The sequence below is a fragment of the Bufo gargarizans genome, chromosome 6 (genome assembly GCF_014858855.1).
Source record: "Bufo gargarizans isolate SCDJY-AF-19 chromosome 6, ASM1485885v1, whole genome shotgun sequence".
Taxonomy (NCBI): Eukaryota; Metazoa; Chordata; class Amphibia; order Anura; family Bufonidae; genus Bufo; species Bufo gargarizans.
This window is the reverse complement of record NC_058085.1, coordinates 71,404,480-71,423,170: the sequence shown is the minus strand read 5'-3', so window position 1 is coordinate 71,423,170 and position 18,691 is coordinate 71,404,480. Positions and strand designations below refer to the sequence as shown.

At 39.1% G+C, this 18,691-nt stretch overlaps 1 protein-coding gene across 2 annotated transcripts in view; it reads right to left on the bottom strand.

Annotated features, from left to right (window-relative positions):
- Positions 1 to 18,691, bottom strand: part of BPIFB2 (BPI fold containing family B member 2) — a 36,609-nt gene that overhangs the window by 2,277 nt on the left and 15,641 nt on the right. For both annotated transcript variants that reach the window (XM_044299372.1, XM_044299373.1), the window contains exons 6-14: positions 17,751 to 17,811; positions 16,959 to 17,019; positions 15,727 to 15,818; positions 13,874 to 14,059; positions 13,016 to 13,069; positions 11,883 to 12,053; positions 8,416 to 8,483; positions 8,221 to 8,272; positions 3,507 to 3,570 (exon numbers count right to left, since the gene is read on the bottom strand). In XM_044299372.1, coding sequence (XP_044155307.1) covers positions 3,507 to 3,570; positions 8,221 to 8,272; positions 8,416 to 8,483; positions 11,883 to 12,053; positions 13,016 to 13,069; positions 13,874 to 14,059; positions 15,727 to 15,818; positions 16,959 to 17,019; positions 17,751 to 17,811 — 809 coding nt within the window. The remainder of the gene's footprint in view (positions 1 to 3,506; positions 3,571 to 8,220; positions 8,273 to 8,415; positions 8,484 to 11,882; positions 12,054 to 13,015; positions 13,070 to 13,873; positions 14,060 to 15,726; positions 15,819 to 16,958; positions 17,020 to 17,750; positions 17,812 to 18,691) is intronic.

Genomic DNA, 18,691 nt, shown 5'->3' with positions numbered 1-18,691 from the left:
TACAGTTTAATATGGTCATCAGCTGAATCTCTCTAGGAATGGAGTTCATGAGCTGATGTGTCTAATGAGCAGCAGCACTGGTATGCAGTCTTTACTACCACAGCCTGTCTTGTCCATCCTCTCTGTACTTCATGTCTCCTCATGAACTCCATTCCTACACAGATTCAGCTGAAGATCTTCTCATCTGTATTCAGATTCATAATCCCTGACAAGTAGGAGAGGAAGATGAGACAGTTCTTTACCTTAGTGTTGTGAAGTAACTTGTCCTACTGTGTGATTAGGACAGGCTTTGTGTGTTTTAATAGTACAGCTGCCATTTTATTTCTCCTAATGATTGCTCCCCAGACAAAACGAGCCATTATAACTAATGAAAGGTATTTGGGAATATATTTATAATAAAGCAGTATTTACATATTTTCATTTTCTTAATTCCCGTAGAACCCCTTTAACCCCTTAAGGACGCAGGGCGTACCGGCAGGCCCTATTTCCCGAGTCCTTAAGGACTCAGGGCGTACCGGTACGTCCTAACTTTAAATAGGTATTCCGGCGCCGCGGGGGGTTAATCGCAACGGGATGCCGGCTGAAATCATTTAGCCGGCATCCTGTCACAACGTCATGTGACCCCCCCCCGTATCGGCGATCACCGCAAACCGCAGGTCAATTCAGACCTGCGGTTTGCTGAGATTTCTGCAGTTTCTGATCAGAAACTTTTAAAATGGCCAAAATGCCGATTTGCCCCCCCCCCCTGCACCCCTGCATGATTTATGTGGGCGGGTGGTGCGGGGGGGGGGTGTTGCCGGCGGTGTGGGTGCCTCCCCTTGAAAATTTGTTAGCTTCTAGTGGTTATACCAGGGTGTCAGCACATTGCTGACACCCTGGTATAAACGGCTGACATCTGTGCAGATGTCAGCCATTTAACCCTTTCCATACCGCGGTCCGTACGGACCGCGGTATGGAAAAGGTTAACTGTCATCGGTCAGGGAGCTCCCTCCATCTCCCATCGGGGGGCTGCTGTGCCTTTGCAGCCCCCCGATAGAGAGGGAGAGAGCCCCCAGACAGCCCCGTGCTCACCCTTCCCCGTCTGCAAAGTTGTGGCAGATGGGGAAGGTTCCCATGGCAATAGGACGCCTTCTCAGGCGTCCTGCTGTCCATGGTGCTGAACAGATCTATGCTAAAAGCATAGATCTGTTCAGTGTAAGTAAAATACAGTACAGAACCCTATATAGGGTACTGTACTGTATTATACAGACATCAGTCCCATTTTTTTTATTTTTATGGCGTTGACCCAGACCCACTTGGATCTTCAAGAACCAAGTGGGTCTGGGTCAACGCCATAAAAATAAAAAAAATAAAAACTATGAGAAAATGGAAATTTTGCCCACTTTACTTCCAAAAAAAGGTAATAAAAGTGATCAAAAAAGTTGCATGCACGCCAAAATAGTACCAATCAAACCGTCATCTCATCCCGCAAAAATCATACCCTACCCAAGATAATCGCCGAAAAACAAAAAAAAACTATGGCTCTTAGACTATGGAAACACTAAAACATGATTTTTTTACATAAATAAAAATAAAGTATGCATATTAGGTATCGCCGCGTCCGTATCGACCGACTATATAAAAATATCACATGACCTAACCCCTCAGGTGATCACCATAAAAAATAAAAACGGTGTAAAAAAAGCTATTTTTTGTCATCTTATGTCACAAAAAGTGTAATAGCAAGCGATGAGAAAAAATGAGACCCTACTTAAGATAATCGCCCAAAAACTGTAAAAACTATGGCTCTTAGACTATGGAGACACTAAAACATTTTTTTGGTTTAAAAAATAAAGTCATTGCATAAAACTTACATAAATAATAAAAAATTGTATACATATTAGGTATCACCGCGTCCGTGACAACCTGCTCTATAAAATTACCACATGATCTAACCTGTCAGATGAATGTTGTAAATAACAAAAAAAGTGCCAAAAAAGCAATTTCTTGTTACCTTGCCGCACTAAAAGTGTAATATAGAGCAACCGAAAATCATATGTACCCTAAACTAGTACCAACAAAACTGCCACCCTATCCCATAGTTTCTAAAATGGGGTCACTTTTTTGGAGTTTGTACTCTAGGGTTGCATCAGGGGGGCTTCAAATGGGACATGGTGTCAAAAAAGACAGTCCAGCAAAATCTGCCTTCCAAAAACCATATGGCATTCCTTTCCTTCTGCGCCCTGCCGTGTGCCCGTACAGCAGTTTACGACCACATATGGGGTGTTTCTGTAAACTAAAGAATTAGGGCCATAAATAATGAGTTTTGTTTGGCTGTTAACCCTTGCTTTGTAACTGGAACAAAAATATTAAAATGGAAAATCTGCTAAAAAAGTGAAATTCTGAAATTGTATCTCTATTTTCCATTAAATCTTGTGCAACACCTAAAGGGTTAACAAAGTTTGTAAAATCAGTTTTGAATACCTTGAGGGGTGTAGTTTCTTAGATGGGGTCACTTTTATGGGTTTCTACTCTAGGGGTGCATCAGGGGGCTTCAAATGGGACATGGAGTCAAAAAACCAGTCCAGCAAAATCTGGCTTCCAAAAAACATACGGCGCACCTTTCACTCTACGCCCCGCTGTGTGGCCGTACAGTAGTTTACGGCCACATATGGGGTGTTTCTGTAAACGGCAGAGTCAGGGCAATAAAGATACAGTCTTGTTTGGCTGTTAACCATTGCTTTGTTAGTGGAAAAAATGGGTTAAAATGGAAAATTAGGCAAAAAAATGAAATTCTCAAATTTCATCCCCATTTGCCAATAACTCTTGTGCAACACCTAAAGGGTTAACGAAGTTTGTAAAATCAGTTTTGAATACCTTGAGGGGTGTAGTTTATAGAATGGGGTCATTTTTGGGCGGTTTCTATTATGTAAGCCTCGCAAAGTGACTTCAGACCTGTAGTGGTCCCTAAAAATTGGGTTTTTGTAAATTTCTGAAAAACTTCAAGATTTCCTTCTAAACTTCTAAGCCTTGTAACATCCCCAAAAAATAAAATATCATTCCCAAAATAATTCAAACATGAAGTAGACATATGGGGAATGTAAAGTCATCACAATTTTGGGGGGTATTACTATGTATTACAGAAGTAGAGAAACTGAAACTTTGAAATTTGCTAATTTTTCCAAATTTTTGGTAAATTAGGTATTTTTTTATGCAAAAAAAAATATTTTTTTTTACTTCATTTTACCAGTGTCATGAAGTACAATATGTGACGAAAAAACTATCTCAGAATGGCCTGGATAAGTCAAAGTATTTAAAAGTTATGAGCACTTAAAGTGACACTGGTCATATTTGAAAGTGACACTGGTCAGATTTGCAAAAAATGGCTAAGTCCTTAAGGTGAAATAGGGCTGAGTCCTTAAGGGACAGACAGTGGAATTAAAAAGAGGAGTGGTCATTAGAAGAAATAGATTACATTTGGCACCAGCAAGGACAGCTAGAGCATTTGGTGACACAATATTACTTACCATTAATCTGGAGAAGGTAGGCTTTCTCAAATACCGTTCTCATGAATTCAGCCAGCACTGATAACTATGGTAGAAGCACAGATGTATATTATAAATGGCAAATTGCAAGTGTGAGCAACCTCTGGCACTTCAGCTGTTGTAAAAACTACAACTCCCAGCACGCTGCATTCACTTCTGCGAGAGCTCCAAAAACAGCTGAGAAAGTGTGAATAATAGGAGTTGTAATTTCAGGATAGCTGCAGTGCCAGAGGTTGCAGATCCCTGGCGTAGTATATGGTTTCATATCATCTGCTGTCTTTTTGCTGTTTCATTTTTTTATAGACAGAAAATAAATCAAAAAATGTATTTAAAAAACGAATTAATGGCCACCAATATGCAATGCACTCATAATGTCCCTCTATTTTCCTCCTGCACATCTTCACTTTTTTTTTTATAAAATACATTTTTAGTCAACTCTCCATAACTGTGAAACCCACCCAATTTCAGCTATTGCTTCTGATGTTTGATGATTTTTACTTTCTGTTAATATCAACTGACTGTCCTGACAGAAAATCAAGAAATAATCATGTTCCTGGACTCCATCTCTACTAAATATAATTTTCATTTTACCGCCTCAGGCTGGGTTCTCAGCGTATAAGTCAAGGAAAAACTTCAGGCTTACATGTCGACGAGCCCATAGACTTTACAAAGCAAAAGCATCCTGTTGGCATATGTCTGCCTCTACATTTGAAATGTACCGTGAAGCATAAACAATGAATATGGTGTGAATCTAGATTTACAAAGATATGACCTTAACATGTGGAGCAATGAACCCTCTAAAATGATACAATATTGGCATCCACAAATGAAAAGGCATGTGGAACAAATGGAATTCTCCTAGACAGCGGTGCAGGTGTAGTACCCCAGGTCTGTCCTTGTGCACTGTTATATTGTATTGCATAATGTTTTTTATTGTTTTATTTCTGGTCATAGCTACCAGCATGGACAGGATGGCAAAGATAGGCAAGGAAAAGGGCTAACCACCCTGTTGCTCCCCTCTTGGTGGGAGTGGGCTGGACCTGCTCCATACCTAGATGGGGAGTTTCTGTCTACAGACAAAGAGGAGAGAAAGCAACCTGCAGAGCTCCTGCTTCTGTTATCAAATTCTCAAGAGAACTACTCCAATTGTCCTCAAATAAAACCTTCTAGACAGCAGGGTGAACTGCTAAATCAGCATCTATAGACACTGCGGAAAAGTGAGGGATTACAGCTAAGACACCCAACACCCAGAATGTTACAAGGCCAGTATTACCTCAGTGTTTGACTAGAGCCCTCCGATCTTCTTAGAGATCCCTTGCTGGTGCCAGAGAGAATTGCTCTTGGAAATTGTTGTTATTGAATGTATTTGAAGTTCTACATCGCACAATTAAAACAAGACTTTGTTACATTTAACTCTGGCGTCTTTTTTTAGTTGTTTAATTCCACTGCACGGTTCTCCAGTGAACAAGGCCTGAGGTAGAACACCATGAAGCAACACTTCATCAGGGCCACTACTACCCCTATGCTCTACACCGGCAGCCTCCGTGGAGTCACCGCACTGGCAGATGGTGCCATGTAAGGAAAATAAAGGTATATCCTTTAGTAATATATTAGTAAAAGCTACATAATAATCTCTTCTGTCTCATATTCTCATGTGTTGTCTCTGGGAGTATCCAAAAAAGGTTGGTTTTACCTGGATTATGGAGACCATTGTTCCTTACAATCAGGTTCTACTTCATAAAAAGTGGCAGTGGAATATCTATGGTATGGTTCCAAAGAAGTAATAGCCTTGAAAGCTGACGGTGACATTTTTCCTACGTGTATCATCTTTGATCCCTAGACCCTCTAAAAACAAGGCATTTCTTTGAGGCCCAAGAGCGAGACTATTACAAGGTTTGCTTACAGTGATTCCTCTGACTACCTCTAGCTGTCTTGACTAGAGTAATCCCTTTGACCACATTAATAACATAATTTTATAAATGGTAAAAAGTATAAATCTGAAGGTTTCAGCCCTTTGCAGAATAATGAGGGGGGAGTTGCAGAGACCGATGAGAAAGCAAAGCTGTTAAATATTTTTTTTCTCCACTATATTCACTGAGGAAAATAAACTGTCAGATGAGATGCAGAATGTAAAAGTAAGTTCCCCATTAAAAGTGCCCTGTCTGACCCAGGAAGAAATGGAGCTGGGTCCTAAGAGAATTAAGTAATGTCATAGCCAGACCCATATTTCTGATATTTGCGGACTCTATACTGACAGGGAATGTCCCACAGGATTGGCGCATAGCAAATGTGGTGCCAATATTCAAAAAGGGTCCAAAAACAGACCCTGGAAACTATAGGCCGGTAATTTTACCATCTGCTGTGGGTAAACTGAAGGTTTTCTATGTGATGCTAACTTGGAGTACCTTAATATGAATAAGCAAATAAAACCATATCAGCATGGCTTCATGAGGGATCGGTCATGTCAAACTAATTTAATCAGTTTCTATGAGGAGGTAAGTTCTAGACTTGACAGCGGCGAATCAATGGATGTCGTGTATCTGGACTTCTCTAAAGCATTTGACACTGTACCACATAAAAGGTTAGTTTTAAAAATAAGAATGCTCGGACTTGGAGAAAACGTCTGTATGTGGGTAAGTAACTGGCTCAGTGATAGAAAACAGAGGGTGGTTATTAACGGTACACACTCATATTGGGTCACTGTCACTAATGGGGTACCTCAGGGGTCAGTATTGGGCCATATTCTCTTCAATATATTTATTAATGATCTTGTAGAAGGCTTGCACAGTAAAATACAATTTTTGGGAGATAATACTAAACTGTGTAAAGTAATTGACACGGAAGAGGACAGTATACTACTACAGAGGGATCTGGATAGATTGGAGGCTTGGGCAGAGAAGTGGCAGATGAGGTTTAGCACTGACAAATGTAAGGTTATGCAAATGGAAAGGAATAATGCAAGTCACCAGTACATACTAAATGGTAAAACACTGGGTAACACTGACATGGAAAAGGAATTTTAGTGGATAGCAAACTAAACTGTAGAAAACAGTGTCATGCAGCTGCTGCCAAGGCCAATAAGATAATGGGTTGCATTAAAAGGGGCACAAATGCCCGTGATGAGAATATAGTCCTACCACTTTACAAATCGCTAGTCAGACCACACATGGAGTGCTGTGTAGAGTTCTGGGCTTCTGTGAACAAGGCAGACATAGCAGAGCTGGAGAGGGTTCAGAGAAGGGCAACTAAGGTAATAACTGGAATGGATGGACTACAGTACCCTGAAGATGATCAAAATTAGGGTTATTCACTTTAGAAAAAATACGACTAAGGGACAATCTAATAACCATGTATAAATATATCAAAGGTCAGTACAGAGATCTCTCCCATCATCTATTTATCCCCAGGACTGTGACGAGGGGACATCTTCTGCGTCTGGAGGAAAGAAGGCTTGTACACAAACATAGAAGAGGATTCTTTACGGTAAGAGCAGTGAGACTATGGAACTCTCTGCCTGAGGAGGTGGTGATGGTGAGTACAATAAAGGAATTCAAGAGGGGCCTGGATGTATTTCTGAAGTGCAATAATATTACAGGCTATAGCTACTAGAGAGGGGTCGTTTATCCAGGGAGTAATTCTGATTGCCGGATTGGAGTCCGGAAGGAATTTTTTTCCCTTAAAGTGAGGAAAATTGGCTTCTACCTCACAGTTTTTTTGTTTGTTTTTTGCTTCCTCTGGATAAACTTGCAGGATAACAGGCCGAACTGGATGGACAAATGTCTTTTTTTAGCCTTATAAACTATGTTACTTTCTGTTCTCAACTTAGACTATGATCACATCAAATTTTTCTCCCATGTTTAAGGCATACACACAAGATGTACACATTAAGCGGATACCTTTGACGGATGTCACACAGTGGTATCCATCACCATAGGGTTACTTTGTAAAAATACAAATATCCATTTAACATGTATTTTTGTTGGCCTCTGAAGGATGGAAACACATAGTTTACTGTGCTTTTGCATGCTTTTGTTTCCAAATGTATATGTTAAACGTGGGACAAAAACATGATGTGAATATAGCCTTAAAGTTGTGACCTTTCTTCGTGGCTCCAAGATGAGTGGCGCGATGGACAGCTTTGAAGAAGAAAAGAAAAAAATGTATGCTGCTTTTGGCAGTTTATATACAGTAGTTGTTAAAGATTTGTTGTTCATCAAGACAGAGATAAATTGTTTAAAGGGGACCTAAACCTCTGGTGAAACCATGAAGGTAGAGAGCACTCTCAGAAGTCCTTCACCTTTGCTTTCAGCAAACATCTCTGATCTCCTTTAATTGTTACTCAAAGCGAATTGATAAGATTTATAACAATAATTGACATGACATAAAAAGACAGGGGGCACATTTATTGAGACCAGCGCTTTAGAGGCCAGTCTTAATAAAGCCCCATAGGTGGCGGTGGATCTCCGAAGTTTTGAAGAGATGCAGGCTTCTCCATAATTGCCGGTTCTAAATGTAAGACAGCTTCCTGTCCACATCACGCCAACTTTTCTAGACTTGCCGTGAGTAGGGAAAAGGTGCAGATAGCGGCGCAACTCACCGTTCTGCTGCCATCTGCGCCTGAAATATGCCTAATATAGGCTTATTTTAGTAAAAATGACTCCCATTATTTATTAACCAGTAGGACAGATTGACTTACATTACATCTGTCTTTTCCAAAAGAAGATGATACCATTGCAAGGCTAAGATCTCTGCAATAAAGCACACAAATAACTATAAGAATAATCTGGTAATACATACATAGATAGTTACAGTAATAAATGTATACATGATAAATACATGAATAACTATAGTCATATGCACAAGTAAACAGAAAGGTGACACAGTTTCATACCCTTGCAGTGACACTGATGTCTTCAGCTTTCCTCCTTTAACTTCCAACTTGGCAAGTAAATTTGCTCCCTGAGGATATAAAGGAGTGGTGGGCATTATGTTCTTCAAACCAGAGGATCTATTAAGGCTTGAATATACTGTACAATTTATATACTTGAGGTTTAATTATTACACCAAACGATAATTATTATTTCTAGTTTTATACATATAATCACCTACTAAAGTTGTTACATGTTTTGGCATAAAAACTCTGCCTCCCAACACCCCCATGATCAGCTGCTTTAATAAGATGTCTTCATTTAGGGTATAATTTTCCTTTTTCTTGGTGTATACTGTTGGGGAGTGTCGTCCCCTGTGAAGCGTGCACCCCCGCCCATCTACCGGGTGCTTTTAATCAGCAACATTACAAAGCTAGATCCTACTTTGCCCAGATTGCAGGCTGAAAGCCCAGGAGAGGCCTGTGTTAGAGTAGGTCCCATCTGTTTAAAGCCACCTTGTCGCTGGTAGATGGGCCCAATATATTTTGGATCAATAATATGCTCAAAAAGCTTCTACTTTTTCTTACAGTAAGTACAGCAATTATGCAGTTAACTTTTTTCCTGAATACACCAATTACTTATGTCTTTGGGCATTAAAGGGGTTTTGCCACTTCAGCAAATAGCATTTATTATGCAGAGAAAGTTTCCATGGTTGCGACCACCCTGCAGTCCAGCAGCGGTGGCTGTGATTCTACACTGTAGAAAAAAGTGCCAGCCTACGTGAGCTCTCACAGTCCCGGCCACCAGAGAGGCTGGCATTTTTTTCTTATAGTGTGCAAGAACGACAATCACTGCTGGATTACAGGGTGGTTGTAACCATGGAAACAAGCCGTGTATAATGTTATGGAAAAATGAATCCAGCCAGCAAAAAAAAACAATATGGATAATCAAAATACATTAGTGAGTGCCTTGTATTAACTTTCTCTACATCATAAATGGATGCGGACAGCACACATATAACATTCGTGTGTTGTCCACATTTTTTTGGTGGCCCCATAGAAATGAAAGGGTCCACATTTTATCCGTAAAAAAATGCAAACCAAAAACACATGTTTGTGAATGAGGCCTAAGTGTGTATACATATGCAAATAGCTCTCAGTCACTGATAGTTGACCAGGAGCAGTCTTAAAGGGGTTGTCTCACTTGTAGAGAAAGTTAATACAAGGCACTTACTAATGTATTGTGATTGTGCATATTGCCCCCTTTTCTGGCTTGGTTTATTTTTCTATCACATTATACACTGCTCGTTTCCATGGTTACAACCACCCTGTAATCCATCAGTGGTGTACGTGCGTGCACACTATAAGAAAACATGCCAGCCTGTCTGGTGGCCGGGACCGTGGGAGCTCACGTAAGCTGGTACATTTTGCTGGACTGCAGGGTGGTCGTAACCATGGAAACATTAACTGTATAATAAATGCTATTTGTTGAAGTGGCAAAACCCCTTTAAGCAGTGTGCTGCTACTTTTAGTTCTATGTGTTATGTTGCAGCCAAGGTAGCGTGCACCTGCGTTATTATTTATACGTATTATGAAGGTGCCAGTTTTTAATTTTCCTGATTTTTTTTGTGTGTAGGACAAGTGATTGAAAGATTGTAGGTTAAACTCTCCTTTAGGAACTAAAAAACATGTAAAAAAAGTAAAAAAATAACAATAAAAAATCAAAGAACCCTTTTTCCATTTTTCATATATACAATATATAAAAACACAAAAAAGTAAAACATAACTGGTATTGCCACATCTGCAATAAACCTGTAAAATTATCCTATCATTTATCATGCATGTTGAACACCATTAAAAAAAAGCCTCACCTTCCCAACAAAAAATAAAAAATAAATGATCAAAAAGTCTCATGTATCCCAAATGGCATCAATAAAAACTATAGGTCGTCGTCCCACAAAAAATGAAATCTCTCACAGTTCAGTAAGCAGAAACATAAGAAGGCTGTGGTTGTCAAAATATGGCAACACAAAGAAAATATTTTTTTTTTTTTCAAATAAATAGCTTTTTTTAATGTTATAAAAGTAGTAAAATATAACAAAAACATATACATTTGATATCTCTATAATTGTACTGGCCAAAAGAATATAAGGTTATACATATAACCATATAAAGAAACTCTAAAAACAATGGCATAATTGTATTGTAATTTTTACATTGTCCTTCCCCCCAAAAAATTTAGTTTTTTTTAAAGTTATGCAATTCACTTGTACCCCGATGTAAAACTTGACCAGCAAAAAACAAGCCTTCATATGGCTGTGTTGAAAGAAAAAAAAAATGTATGGCTTTGGAAATGCAGAGAGCAATAAACAAAAAAGTCCTTACGAAGTAAAATTGGAGGAACACTGCAATACCCTTCATGGCCACTACTCGGTGTACAGAGCTGTGCTGTTGCAATGCATGTTCTGTTATGTAGAAACAACCCATTCAAATAGCTGTTTATTGGGGGTTCAGGAAGTTAGATCCCCACTGATTGGATATTGATGACCTATCCTAAGAATATTACAGCCCTGAAAAACCCTTTAATTCTTCCGCCACCAGTATCTGTCAGTTCTTTATGTTCACTCGGAATCCATAAGGATATAACGCCAAATGACCTGAACATGGTGGCTTCAGGCTGCAATTTTGTGTTATCCATAGTGATGTCCTAGTGTTGAGCGAATTAGTGTCAGAAGTAGACTTCGATCTGAATTTCAGAGAAACCACGATTTGCCGCAAAGCCAAATTTCGTGGTAACTAATCAATTTTCCCTGAAATGGGTTAAAAAAAAATCATACCTAATCTGTTTGAGCGCAAAGAGCCCGCCGCCATCTTGATTGAAGTTCCCGTGCGAAATCTCATGCGCGGGATGACGTATGACGTCACCACTCCAGCCGAACGTGATGGATCTTCAATTAAGATAGTAGCAGCAGGCTCTTTGCGATCAAATGAAGGAGGTAATTATGCTTTAATTTTTTTATTATAGACCTTAATATTAACGTCAGAGACGCTGCATTTGAGGGGTACAATGACGGGGATCCGCGTAATCACCGTTCCCTGTCATTGTGCCCACTACGTACAAAGAAATGTGCTTTGTGATGAAGCAATTCACCACAAAGCGATACATTTTTTTATATTTTTTGTTAAATTCGGTGAAGCATCTGAATCGAATTTTCAAGAGCTTCGCTCTATACTAGTGATGTCCCATAACAGTCACTGGGGCTTTGCCATGTGGTCAACAGATACCACTGACAAAGGACGTAACAAGAATTCCAACCCTGAGATTAATAGATAGATGTTTTTTGTCTTTTTATTTCTTATACTTTTATAGGATTTTTACCTCCCCCATGGTTTACTTCACTGTTCCATTGTTTCTTTTGATGATCTTATTGTCTTATTTGGTTAGTTGAGGGTAAATGTTAGACTGGACAGCTACAAGTTCTCATACTCACCACATTGATTGCCATCAGATTCTGAATACGTGAGTTAGGCATGACAACAGAAAACTCTACATGAGGAGAAATCTGGACTATAAGCTGGTTGGACCTCAATGTGACTATAGGTGTCTGGGTGAGCATAATCTTGATATTCACCGGTAGAGAGCGGGGGTATTTCTGGGTGATCTAAAGGGGAAAAAAATACTCTTACACCAGTATATATCTGTAACATGACTTCACAATGTAAAATTTACAAAAATAATTATTACCAAGTCAGGGGGGCTGTCCATTTTATTAAACAGGCCCACTGATCACAATGTGTCATGTCTGTGGTTCTCCTAGAATTTAATTGTAATCTGTGCAAAAACACAATCGAATGTCCAGTTTTCCAGCAGTGGCATCAGAGGATGAAATGAAAGAGAATTTTATTGGTGACTAAGGTAATTTTTTTTTAATTGTAGATAACTCCTTTAAGCATTACTATACATTACGCTCAATCAAATAAATGGTCTGTCTGTAGAATGCACAGTCATGCCAATGGCAAGATATTCTCTCTGTTGCTACCCTCTACTCTTATAGAGGAAGATTTTGAATGGAAGACCCATTTATTAACTAGGAATGAGGGTATAGAAATTGTGTACTGGAAAAACGTTTTTCTAAAATATGTAACCTCTTTACATTTGTTTGAAGAGAAACTAGTTTGTTGTCCTTAGTAAAACAACAATTCACAGTGCTGTAAATAAAGTGATTTTCTAGGGAGAATAAAAAAAAAGTCCACAACACTGCTGCAGTTCCAGAGTCAGCTGCTGTGCACTTCCTGTCCTGGCCTTAGGCTGGGACAGGAAGTGCAGATCAGCACAGACTGGAGCAACATCGGAATGGCAAAGGTGGACATGACTAAAGCTTCCTTGTTATTTTTAACATATTCTACCACTTTATTTTTCAAATTCTTTTCAAATAAAGTTATAACGTAGCTTTCATCAGGATTACTTGTTTTTGGTGCTCAATGTCTGTATTTTGGTTCACATTGTGGTAGAAATGTTGGGTAATCTTAAACCAAATTTCACTATATTTTTTTCTGCCACAATAGATTTAGGGGATTCCAACTTACATTATTCTATAAGGCTAAAAAATATATATATATATACCTCGGGGATACTGGATCCCAGCACAGATGTTTTCAGATAACGACCCACAGTAGGCTACAAAGAAATAAACCAAAACTGATTAATGGATTATGGAACATATTGTTTAAACCAAGTTTATATTTGAAAGTTACAATTTTCTTCTACGTCATTATTTCTGGCCACTAAGAGGCAATACAGTACAGGTAATACAGTAAGGCTCTGTTCACATGTGTAATGTGGTTTCCATCATATACAGAAACCATGGCGCCATACTGGATCCATCCGATGAAGGACAGCAGCAGCAGCTACAGACTAGCCCCAGCTGACTTAAAATGGGATCTGTCAGGTTCTGCTGTGGTGTCTTTATTTGTGAGGTTAAAAATACACTTAGATAAAGGAGCCTCAGACATAGATGTGAACAGTTGCAGAACCTTATAAAGCTGGATTCACCATTGACAGTAGATGAAGGAGACAGCTCAGCTTCTCCTCTCTCTCTTTGAGCAATGATTTCTGTATAGGTCATAGATTTCTTCTATTAACGTTGGCCTTTTCCTTGGAAAATTAGGGACACATTGTCTTTTTCTCATATTGTTGACCCCAATCATGACTAATACTTTTTCTCCTCTTGTAACAATATGTGTAAAATTGTAGGATATGTTATCTAAAATATATTATATATAAGGAAGGAGGTTTGTAATGTTCAGTCATGATGATAAATGTAGGTATGTACCCTTTAAATGATATCTCTGAGCCTCACCTCCTTACTTGGTCATTTTTATACCGTACCGTTATGCTCTCTTTTCCACAAATAAATAGGTAGGTATCTCATATAATGATGCTTGTCTATCAATTTATTTTCTAATTTAGGTGGGCACTTACAGAGGATGGTAGGATTTCAAAATCAAATCCTTCTGATGTCTGAAATGCTGCAAATAGAGAGATGAAGAAATCTTTCGAAAAGCCCATGTTGACCATTGAGTTCTCGTTGCCAGCTCCAGGTGGGAGTGTGAAGTCTTTGCTTCCAGTTGGGAGGTCCACAACTTTCTCATCTACGGTATATTCCACCTAACCAATAAAGTAATGTACAGGTAACAAAGTTGGACTTAATTAAGAAAATTTTTATCTGGTCAGTTTTTTTTCTAGGTATTAAGAGATAACACACATTGTTGTTTTGGTCAAACTTGAACAGGCCCAGCAGAGAACTAGATGATTTTCCTGTAGACCCAAGCTCTGATACAATGGGTTCAGTATAAGACAGTATAAGTCTTTGGAGCTTCTGACCTTATAGACGATATGTCTTGTGGACCTCCACAATCATGTTCTCTGGTGCCACCTCCATGGTGGCCAAGACTTAGAGCTCACATAGGCTGGTGTTTTTTTCTATAGTGTGCAAGCACGACAACCTGCTGATGGATTTCAGGGTGGGCGTAACCATGGAGAAGTGAGACAACCCCTTTGATATTCAATTTTGCTTCTATAACTCAATATGGAATTAGTAAAGTCTTTTGAAAAACATTTTTTTAATACAATTACATGATGGCATGAATAAGATGCAGGCATTATTGCCATGCATTGCCTCTTGTTTACCTCAGTTGCATTATACATGCATCATATATGGATATCTGACCTTAACAGCCAATTGCAGGAAACTTGCCATACATGAGGATGATAGAGACTGGCTACTGTGACCATAAGTCCACGTAAAACATGTAATTGTATCGCTAACAAAGAAAAGACCTGGCGGGAAACCACAGACTATACCTGGTTTAAGGGGGACCTGTCACTAGAGATGAGCGAACTTCAAGTTTTGAAGTTCGGGTACATGCTGAATATGATGAATTTTGTTACCATGGACCATAATGCTATTCCATTATGGAATGCCTTTAGAGGAATTCCGTTATGCATTCCATCATAATAGGAGTCTATGGCCAGCATAACGGATCCGTTGTGCATGATTCCTCTCCTGCATAACGGAAACTGAATGCATTCCATCATGGAATTACGTCATGATCCATGGTAACGGGATCCATAACGCAATTCAGCATAAACTTGAAGCTCATTCATCCCTACCTGTCACAACTCCCCATGTAATAACAAATCTGCAACATCTATTCTTATGTCTGTATGTTGTATCATTCCTGTATTATTACTACTAGAAGCTGTGAATGAATTGCTATTAGCCTTCAGTAAAGGTACAGAGGGGAGGTAACCAGTTGGGGGCGTGTACCTGCACAGTCTGAAAATGGCAGCGCTGATTGGATAGAGTCAGACTGTGCAGGTACATGCCCCCAACTGGTTACCTCCCCTCTGTACCTTTACTGAAGGCTAATAGCCATTCATTCACAACTTCTAGTAGTAATAATACACAAATAGCACAACATACAGACATAAGAATAGATGCTCCAGAATTGTTATTACATGGGGAATGCATGAAGATGATAAACCAGACATGTCAGGAGGTGACAGGATCCTCTCTAGGGAGGAAGTATAATGCATTTTGTTATCTTTAGCCATTTTGAGACGGTCGAAGCCTATTGTTATGAGTCAGAATTCTCTGCAAATCAAAAAATACCAAAAAAGGAAATCATTTTTCCATCTGGTAAACATGGTCTGTGCAAGCATCACATCCACATGGTAAAGTTAACATGATTATATGTGAGTGACAAATATAGTAATGAAGCAGCAGGGGTTAACAAAGCTATGTCCTGAAAACAACTAACACATTGACTTACATTCATATCCATGTCCATGTAGTCCTTATTCACTACTGGTGGAGTGGGCATGATGTACTGCATGCCAAGGTCGTTGCCAATACGCTTTGCACCTTGAAAGGTAGAACACAAAGGCAATGGATCAGCCACTACTTAGATAAAGCTGCTGGTGGTTTGACTCTATGTGGTCAAGCTACTATCTACAATATACTACCTACTGGTGGTTGTATCTATCTATCCATCTATCTATCTAGGCTGAAGAAATTTCATGGCACATCCAAAGTGTAAAATAGTAGAAAAACTTTATTCACCAGACCCGCAACGTTTCGATCCGCTTCCTGGGATCTTTCTCAAGCAGTGACAAAGATCCCAGGAAGCGGATCGAAAAGTTGCGGGTCTGGTGAATAAAGTTTTTCTACTATTTTACGCTTTGGATGTGCCATGGAATTTCTTCAGCCTAGTATTTGCAGGGGGATCGCCTCCACAGCCGCTGCCACTCCGCCTGTACCTGTTACACAGCTGTGCTGCCCAACCTTCCTTTTTTGTCTATCTATCTATCTATCTATCTATCTAACCAACCATCCCATTATCTATCTATCTTATATCTATCTATCTATATATCTATCTAACCAACCATCCCATTATCTATCTATCTATCTATCTATCCATCCATCCCATTATCTATCTATCTTCTATCTATCTATCTATCTATCTATCTATCTTTCTATCTAACCATCCCATTATCTATCTATCTATCTATCTAATTATCTATCTATCTATCTATCTATCTATCTATCTATCCATCCCATTATATATCTCTCTATCTTATATCTATCTATATCATATCTATAATCTACTATCTATTTTTCTATCTATATATCTATTCATCCATCCCATTATCTGACTATCTATCTATATATCTATCTATCCATCCATCCCATTTTCTGTCTATCTTATATCTTATATTTATCTCTTTATATATCTCATATCTATCATATACTATCTATCTATTATTCATCCCATTCTCTATCTATCTATCTATCTATCTATCTATCTATCTATCTATCTATCTATCCATCCATCCCATTATCTATCTATCCATCCATCCCATTATCTATCTATCTATCTATCTATCTATCTATCTATCTATCTATCTGTATATCTATCTCATATCTATCTATCTTTAACTAAAATTTGCAGTTTGACATCTGGTTTAATAAAATCTTTTATAGCTTCCGTGCTATGCAACTCACCCACAAGCAATCCGAGGTCGGCATTCAATCCCAAAAATACATTTGAAACAGATACACAGAGCTGTACGGAAGGACCAGGAAATATATTTATCACAACATAGATAAATGGGTGAATTCATGAAATAGACAATTTTCAAAACAATTCTAAAGCTCTACAAATGTGATATTTTGCCGCGCAGATGTTGAGCACAGTTTTAGTGGTGCCTATTACTCATTTCTCACTATAGATGTATTGAAGCATTCCGCTACTTCATTTCATTTGCTTTTTTAATTTTTAAGTTGTCCAGTATTTTAATACTGATGGCCTATTTTTAGAATACACCAATGAATATCTAATCGGCATTGGCTCGGACACCCCACTCCCAGTTGACCAGCTGTTCTGCAGCAGTGCCGGAAGTGAGGATGGGCCATCAATATACCAATCGCAATACCACCTCACCGATCAGCTGTTTAAGTTGTAGCTCCAGTGCTGGAGTTGGCACCAGATCTACACAGCTCCGTCTATTGTGTAGTGGACTAAACTGGTGACAGCAGAGCTGCTTCCATTGTAGCGAAATAGAGCAGCGTTGGAGTAACCAGCTCCATCCACTACACAATAGACGGAGCTGTGTAGATCTGGTGCCAACTTCAGCACTGGAGCTACAACTTAAACAGCTGATCATCTGGGGTGTGGGTTTTCGGACCCCTGTCAATCTGGTATTCATGGCATATCCTGAGGATAGACCTTTAATATAAAAATTCTGCAAACCCCCTTAAGGAAAATATTTTAGAACATATTGTATTTGCCCTTACCTTGTCAGTTAGAATGGCTTGAATGTGTCCTCTTAATGCATCAAATATTCCTGGAACCAACCTAGGAGAAGGAAATGAAATAAACTAATACAATAAATGAATGATTCTTATATTGGGTCTTTTCATAACATGAATATTTCTACATTTTAATAACTTGAATATCAAGCACCCCTCCACTATAGAGCCACTGTAGTCCCCTCGGCTCAGCCTCAGCACAGTCCTATTCATTTCAAAGGGTTTTCAGATTTTTAGAAAGTGTGCAAATGGGTTCACATTACATTTTATGTCTCCGTCTGACATATACAGTACAGACCAAAAGTTTGGACACACCTTCTCATTCAAAGAGTTTTCTTTATTTTCATGACTATAAAAATTGTAGATTCACACTGAAGGCATCAAAACTATGAATTAACACATGTGGAATTATATACATAACAAAAAAGTGTGAAACAACTGAAAGTTTGTCATATTCTAGGTTCTTCAAAGTAGCCACCTTTTGCTTTGATTACTACTTTGCACACTCGTGGCATTCTCTTGATGAGCTTCAAGAGGTAGTGACCTGAAATGGTCTTCCAACAGTCTTGAAGGAGTTCCCAGAGATGCTTAGCACTTGTTGGCCCTTTTGCCTTCACTCTGCGGTCCAGCTCACCCCAAACCATCTCGATTGGGTTCAGGTCCGGTGACTGTGGAGGCCAGGTCATCTGGCGCACCACCCCATCACTCTCCTTCATGGTCAAATAGCCCTTACACAGCCTGGAGGTGTGTTTGGGGTTATTATCCTGTTGAAAAATAAATGATGGTCCAACTAAATGCAAACCGGATGGAATAGCATGCCGCTGCAAGATGCTGTGGTAGCCATGCTGGTTCAGTATGCCTTCAATTTTGAATAAATCCCCAACAGTGTCACCAGCAAAGCACCCCCACACCATAACACCTCCTCG